The 7,567-nt window shown below is 42.7% G+C and overlaps 1 protein-coding gene across 1 annotated transcript; it reads left to right on the top strand.

Annotated features, from left to right (window-relative positions):
- Positions 1-208: 208 nt before the first annotated feature.
- Positions 209-6,361, top strand: GRPEL1 (GrpE like 1, mitochondrial). The gene is made up of 4 exons (XM_053940459.1): positions 209-317; positions 1,162-1,330; positions 2,731-2,812; positions 5,294-6,361. The coding sequence occupies exons 1-4, from the start codon at positions 247-249 to the stop codon at positions 5,638-5,640; spliced, it is 669 nt and encodes a 222-aa protein (XP_053796434.1). The 5' UTR covers positions 209-246; the 3' UTR covers positions 5,641-6,361.
- The last annotated feature ends 1,206 nt before the right edge of the window (positions 6,362-7,567 follow it).

The raw sequence follows: 7,567 nt of genomic DNA, 5'->3' as shown, positions 1-7,567 counted from the left end.
CTCCCCCTCCCCGCCCCCGACAAAATGGCCGCCCGGCCCGCGCCCCGCCCGCCGCGCGTCACGGTGGGGCGAGGCGCGCGCGCCCCTCTGGGCGCTCCGCCGCGCCCCGGAATAGCCGCGTGTTCGGCCGGGGCGGGGCGGCCGCCCCGCTGATTGGCTCCCGGCCGCGTCACTCTCGGCCCGCCCGCTCGCTGATTGGCGGGGCCCGGGGGGCGGGCCGAGGCGGCCGGCGGGCAGGAAAGCGCCATGGCGGCCGTGGCCCAGTGCGTGCGGGGTGCGCTGCGCCCGCGCCTCCCGCTACTGAGCGTCGCGCTGAGGTGAGGGGGCCGCGCCGCGCCGCTCGCCCGACACCCGACATTCGGGCCGGGGTCGCGCTCACCGCCGGACCGGGAGGAGAGCGAGACTCGGTTCCGCCGCGCTGGGGTCCCAAGCCCAGGGGAGCCCCGTCCGACAGCCGGGACGGGCCGGGGCCGCCCCCCAGCCCCCGCCGCTCTTCGCTGCTCTCCCTTGCCCTTCTCCGGGAGAGCGGCCCGGCTTGGCCCGGCACTGTGGGGAGTCTGGAGGGCCCCAGGCCCGGAGTGTCCGTGCGGCGGGCGGGGATACGAGCCCTTGTGTGAGCGCGGCGCTGGTCCCGCAGCCTCGTCCTTGGGTGGCTCAGCTCGCTGAGCCTTGGAAGGCCGGGAAGGGCTGAAGATCGATATTTGTGCGGGCAGGCCCGCGCTTGCCGCGGTGCTCGCTGTGCTGGGCGGCGGGGACAGGCGGCTCGGGGGTGCCGCTCCAGCGGCCAAGCCCTGTTCTGCGCGGGTGTTTTCAGGGACGCTGTTGCTGGCGATTGCATCACGGAATTTGTTTCTTGCTAGAGCACAGGGCTGAAACACTCTTTAAAGTTCTGTGGCTTTAAACTGAATGTAGTTTACACTACACTTACAAGCTGATATCTTGCATCAAGTTATTTACTGCTGCAGTTTAAATGGTCGGAGATCTGCTGCTTCTGACGGAGGGCTCTGCACGCAGTATTCACAGGCTTAGAATTGTATGAATTCGTGGTTTGATGTGAGAATTTTGTGGATGTTATGTGTCAAAGTGTCTTTTATATCTAGAAAATGCTGACATCTTAAGAGAATAAGTAACAGAATAATAATGTCCATCTTTTTGCCTTAGAACATCTCCACGACTGCTTTGTGCAGCAACACAGCAGAAAAATACTGGCCAGAACTTGGAAGAGGACCAGAGTCAGAGCCAAAATGAGCAGAAGGTGGAACCCAGCTCTGCTGAAAAACTGCTAGCTGAAGAAAAGGCCAAACTGGAAGAACAACTAAAAGAAGTTACTGTAAGTGATTCCTGTATAAAATCCACAATTTGATAATTTCTTTAAACTTTAGAATACATGTGCTACAAGAACTGGGATGCGTCCCTGGTCCAAAATTAAGATCTTAATTTCTTTCCAGTTTCTGGACGGGATCGGACATCTTCATGCCAGAAAATTTGTTACTGATTTTCACATAGGTTTTGCTCAGTGGAGAAATAATCTCTGGGAGCCATGGAAGGGTGTTACTGTGTCTCTGGTGTGTGCATTTGTGTGTGTTAACAGTAGACTTCATGGAAACAGCTGCTGACTTTCCAAAGGTCAGAGTTAATGGTGCTTAGCTTTTGTACAATAGTGTACCTAGGCCATAGTTAGGAAGTTTCAAACCTTTTCTGTTGGAGAGCCCTTCAGACTCAAGGCTGAAGCGTCACATCCCTTCTGTGTGGCCTTGTATATCTTGTTTTCTCTCCTGTGCACAACTCCAGCAGCTGAAGGATGCCCTGGGAGATGGGCATTAAGCTAAGATATTAATGAGTGCTTTATATCAAATGTCTTTCTGACATTTGAGACTTCAAGAGGTAGAACCTCTTGAAGCTTCTATAGAACCAGCAGCTGTGGATCATATGTGGATTGAGTTTGCTTTCTGTTGCCCTTCCCAAAGCTCTACAGGAAAAGTTTAAGATGTCATTTAATGTCTTTGTTTGCTGTTGGTTGCTTAATGCAACTCCTCAGGCAGCTTGTTAACTATTTTTATTCTGTTTTGAGATTCTTCACTGGCATACAAAGCTCCAGCATATTCGGGGTTAGTTGGTAAAGCACTCAGCGTGAATTTTTATTTTATTAATTTTATTGTATTTCACGTTGTAGTACATCTGCTGTTAAATGGCCATATTTCTAGGAATAGACCAAAACTTGGCCTAAACAACAGAGGAGTTAAACTTCATAGTTAGTAAGGGCTGAGAAAACTGGAAGGCACTCTGTGGTACACATGGAGAGGGAAGAGATGGTTCGAAAGTCAGGGCTGGGTTGACTCTGATTTGCTGTAGTGTCAGTGTACCTCATGACTGGTGAAGGATTTCTGGGAGTACACAGCAGAAAAAGCAGAAATACTGGATTCATAGAAATTTATATATCTGTAGAGTGAAATTTTTTTTCCTAAAAAAACAGCTAATCTGTTGACAAGTAATAAGAGTTTGGAAAACCATCTGATTGCCTTTCCTTCATTTCTGTCCTTCTGAAGTGAAGCAAACTTTTGTCTTGGTGGGAGGGATAGTGTGATAATTGGCATGTTGTTTCAGATTGCCCTAAATGGTAGATTTAGGGTATAAAACTGTTTAAAATGCTGTTTTATACTGAATATGCTGAATTATTGTCAGCTGCCTGACTAGGAGAAATAACTTCTATTACTGGTTTTTCTTCTTTAGGAGAAGTACAAGCGTGCCTTGGCAGATGCAGAAAACGTGAGGCAAAGAAGCCAGAAACTGGTAGAAGAGGCAAAGTTATACGGTCAGTGGAGGCTTCTCTGGTGTTTATTTAGTAAGACCCAGGAAATGCAAAACCTGGAAAAGTGAAGCTGACTGGCCTTGCAGTATTGACAAGTTGTACTTCCCAGTGATTCTGACTACTTGCTTAAATAATGCATTTGAGGCAGAGAGGTTTGAACAGTTCCTCAACTTTCATCAGAATTGTGATCATCTCCCCAGCCAAGGGCAATACTTCAACTGCTGAAGTCAACAGCTGACATTTTCTCTAAATTTGGTATCTGGTTTCCTACAATGTGTACTGCATTCGTAGATTTTTTCAGTAAGTCTTGCAGCCTGAAGTTTGTCTTTTGGTCTTTTTCATTTATTTTGGTCTCAGATCTAACCAAGAGCATGGTTCTGGTTTGGAATTCTGGCTAGTTTTGTTTTGGTTTTTATTGGGAGAGGGGGCTATTTGGTTTTTGGGTGCTTTTTTTGTGAGGTTGGTTTTTTTGGAGTTGGTTGAGATTTTTTGTTTCGGTTTTTTGGTTGGAGGTTTTGTAGTTTTGGGGGGTTTTGTTGTTGTTCTTTGTTCTTAGTGTTTGTTTTGAATTTGGTTCTTTTTTGATTTTGGGATATTTTTCGAGTTTTTTTAGCCTTTTAGAGTTGAATAACTGTTCTGTTGAAGATGATACCTTTCAAATACAAGTAATACCTCTGAATGATTGGATTCTTTTCAGTGCTAGGAAAGCACAATCACTGCTTGTGAGAAGTGCTAGAAGCATGTCTTCCTTCAAGAGCCAGGCTAGTAGCATCTGATTTAGCTTTTCAACATTTCCAACACAAATCTGTAAATCAGAAATTGTGTGCAAATGCTGCAGCAGCAGAGTGCTGGTTTATCCTGGTGTTTGACTGCCACTCTGCCTTGAAAAATGAGTTGTTCTTTTTCACTGCCCACCATACACAGCTGTATAGTGTAATTCTCAGTACTCAAGTTCTAATTTCTGAATACAGGGTCTTCAGTTAATGTGTACTGTAAGAAAAGTACATAGTACTCTTGCATTCTTTTTCATGGATGTTTGAGTGCTTCATCCTGAGGTTGATTTGCAGTAAGCATTGTTTCACTAATACTTTACTTACTGCAGAGTACTTGGAGTCATGTCTGAGCTCAGAGGTGCTACAATAGAAATTAATTCACCTTGAAAGCTAGATTACATATAATCTGTAAGTTTTATTGCTTGTGCATGACTGCTTGTTCTGTTGAAAAAAGAGAAACTCCTTTCTGAGACTTGTATAAGTTCTGAGTTGCAGTCACAGATATTTGCAAATATAATGTATGCAATAAAAAAACGAACCAAACCACCTTCTGAAGAGTTTGGTTATTTGGTTTGGTCCAGATAACTGCTTTATCTATATTTGGTACAGTTCAGCCCCAACCACAGCTCTAGTTTTTAGTTTAAAACCATGATGGGTTTTTTTTTCCAGATTTTTGGAACTATTTGGGCGTTGTTAGTTATTGTTCTGTAAAGAGCTTGAATCTCTACAGAGTTGTGCAGTTGTTAGAGAGACCCTTTCCTGAGAACTAGCTGATCCCCACAGATCTTGTAAGGTGCTTCTACAGTTCTGGAGTTTTTCTTTTTAAACCAAAGATGTGGCCTCTGGTAATGGTCATATCACTTCTTGGTAAGGAAAAAAAAACCCATCCAAAATGTTAGCTAGAATCAGAAAGGCTGACTCCAGCTTAAAAAAAAAAAAAAACGTCAAAACCCAGTGCTATTTGTCCTTTGCTTACCTCTATGTAGAAATGTGTTAATTTATAGAACTGTTTTAATTTTTTCTTGATTGCTAATGCCTTAAGTGAGATTTGTCCAGATACTCTTAGTGTGAGCCAGAGAACAGCTTCAGGACAAGGACTGATTAATTTGGAAATTGCTCAGTATTTGCAAGGCACAGCTGCTGATTCTGTAAAATGAGGTTTGTAGTGGGAGGGAGAGGTGCAAGTTATTTTCATTCAAGGAAGAATCCTTGTTCATCTCTTGAAATCTTCATCAGTCTGATTACACGTTTTGCCTTCTGCAAATTTTTTTATGACATGAGATTAAAGGGTAGTACTAGGGCAACATAATGCTTTGAATGTTAGGCGATGAGAGAGACATGAGGAAACTACTTGAAGCTACAAAATCTAAAGGTTTTGGTAACTTTGGTGAGAATTCTGTAACTGTTAGGTCATTAGCCTAACTTAGCTCTTTTGAGTTGAAACCACTTTTTTTTTCCATAGAAGTAGAGGAGATGGTGTGGATTTCAAGGTATCTGTAATAAATCTTTATTATCATCTAAAATTAAAAGGATATTTTACCCCAAATGATTACAGTAATGATTACCCTAAATGATTACAGATTACATACATTCTTAAAAGTTGAAGAGTGCAGTTTATTGCTGTAGCTTTTGGGGTTTGAGGTTGGGGGTTTTTAACACTTGTTTCCCTCAGTGGACTAATCCCATTCTCTTCTCCTCTATACATTTTCAGGGATCCAGAGCTTCTGTAAGGACTTACTAGAAGTTGCAGACATTTTGGAGAAAGCAACAGAAAGCGTACCAAAAGAAGAAATTAAAGATGAAAATCCTCACTTGAAGAGCTTATATGAAGGTCTTGTGATGACAGAAATACAGATTCAGAAGGTGTTTAAAAAGCATGGCCTGCTCAGACTGAACCCTGTCGGAGCCAAGTTTGATCCCTATGAACACGAAGCGCTGTTCCACGCTCCCGTGGAGGGGCAGGAGCCCGGCACCATCGCGCTGGTTTCCAAGATCGGCTATAAGCTGCACGGGCGCACGCTGCGGCCTGCCCTGGTGGGGGTTGTGAAAGACGCTTAGCTGCTCAGGCTGAGAGTTTTAAATGCCATACAACTATTAAACAGCTGGATGGTTTTTCTCTCACACTGTGCTTCCCTCGTTCCTCTGCCCCCTGAGAGGTTTAAATGAGTTGGTTGAGGTCTCCCAGTGAAAATGAAGTAACTGATGAAATTCTCCGCTTAGTGGCCTTCAACATCACTGTTCCATAAGCTCTTCTTCAGTGTGAACTGCAAGAGCCATTAAGCCCTTTAATGCTTTAGATTAGATGTTTTTTCCAACTATTGCTCCCGAGAAGGTGAATTAAATTGAAAAGAATGAAACGCTCACAAGAATGTTGCAGTTTCAAGTTTATCACTGTGTGTAGATTGAAAATGCAGATAGTGGTTCAAACACTTCCTTTGGTTTTGTAGAATCTCACATTGCAGAAGTGGGTGATGTAGTAGTACAAATAACCTACCTTCTGTAAGCATCCATCAGCTTTTACACACTGATGTGATAAATGGCCTGTTTTGTCTATTCAAAAATAATCTCTCAACAACTGAAACTGAAACCTGTGTGAATTCTGAACTGTAAATAAATGGCAGTGGAGATTAGATATCTTTTGTAACTGTTCAACCTTTTTGTCCTGTGCTAACGTTGAATCAGGAAAACCATCTAATACTTGTATGGCATTGAAGAACCAATGGAATTTATCCTATCCTCTGGATTTTTAATTTAATGTTATATAAAATGGTTTAAACAATTTTTATAGTCTTGTAACTTCCAGTTTTGCCATCGGTTTGTTACGCAAACTGTAGTTACAATCCTGATGGGAGCCAGAACACCCAAAGAAGTGAGTTGCTGAGTTTGGTATATGATTTCTTTTAGACTTACATAAATAACTGCATGTAAGTGGCTCAAACAAAAATGTGAACTTAGTTTCATTTTCTTTATTTCTTACATGTACTCAGCTTGGATATTAGGTTGCACCACAACTTTTCTACATGCAGCTCTTGCCATGTCTAATTCCACCTGTTGCTCCCAATGCTGCAGAATCAAGATAAAATACAGCACATGATTTGTCTGGTCACCTGGATAGGAGTGGGTGAAACCTGGCAAATTACACAACTGACAAAGGATCTATCCTCTTGTATTCTGAAAGCCCACACTATTAACACACAGGACAGAATCTTCAAACTTAGGGAAGTTATTAGGTCCTGTAAAAAGTAAGTACTTCTGAATTTTTTACCATGTTTCTGATTATTGTGGATTAAGGAGCTTCTTACCTTAAAGTCAGGTATTGATTATATTTTTTGTGGTTCAGATACAGAGTTGCCAGGAGCTTACTGAATGCTGGACCTACTCATGGTGAGAAGTGATTACTCATTCCTTAAGACATTTTTCCCAATGCTGGGTTCTGTCATGGGAATTAAACAGTTAACCAGGAACAGCCTAAGTGCATGAAACTGAGGGTTAGTCATGTTAATCATATTTAAGGATTCATTCTTTCTCAACTCTGTGAAAGAATGCTTCAACTGGGCAGAGGAAGGAGAGTAATTTTTTGATGTGTGAAGACAACTACAGTGCTAATTTTTTTTAACTAATTAGTACAGGGAAAAAAATGCAGAAATCAAGTTTAAAAATAAAGGGGGGGGGAAGGGGATTCCATATACTGAAGTTGAATTTGGAAGTATCTTTTCTCCCTCTGGGTTTAAGAGCACATTGTAGTTGTGTGAAGTAGAATTGAAGAAATGGTTCTGTTGCACTTTGATTGCACCTGTTCTCATAACTGATGTCAAAAAAGGGACCAGGTTCCATTTTATATACCTTTAAAGAATTGTCATGTGTTATGTCCCCTCCCAATCCCTCTGGATCTAAACGAAATGTAATAATAATGTCCTTAGTATATAAGATTTTGTAATAGAGAGTTAAAACAAAGGGACACATTGTTCCCCAGCAGATGAAGATT

The sequence above is a fragment of the Vidua chalybeata genome, chromosome 4 (genome assembly GCF_026979565.1).
Source record: "Vidua chalybeata isolate OUT-0048 chromosome 4, bVidCha1 merged haplotype, whole genome shotgun sequence".
NCBI classification, from domain to species: Eukaryota; Metazoa; Chordata; class Aves; order Passeriformes; family Viduidae; genus Vidua; species Vidua chalybeata.
Note: the sequence above shows the minus strand (reverse complement) of the source record. Positions and strands in the feature narration are given on the sequence as shown.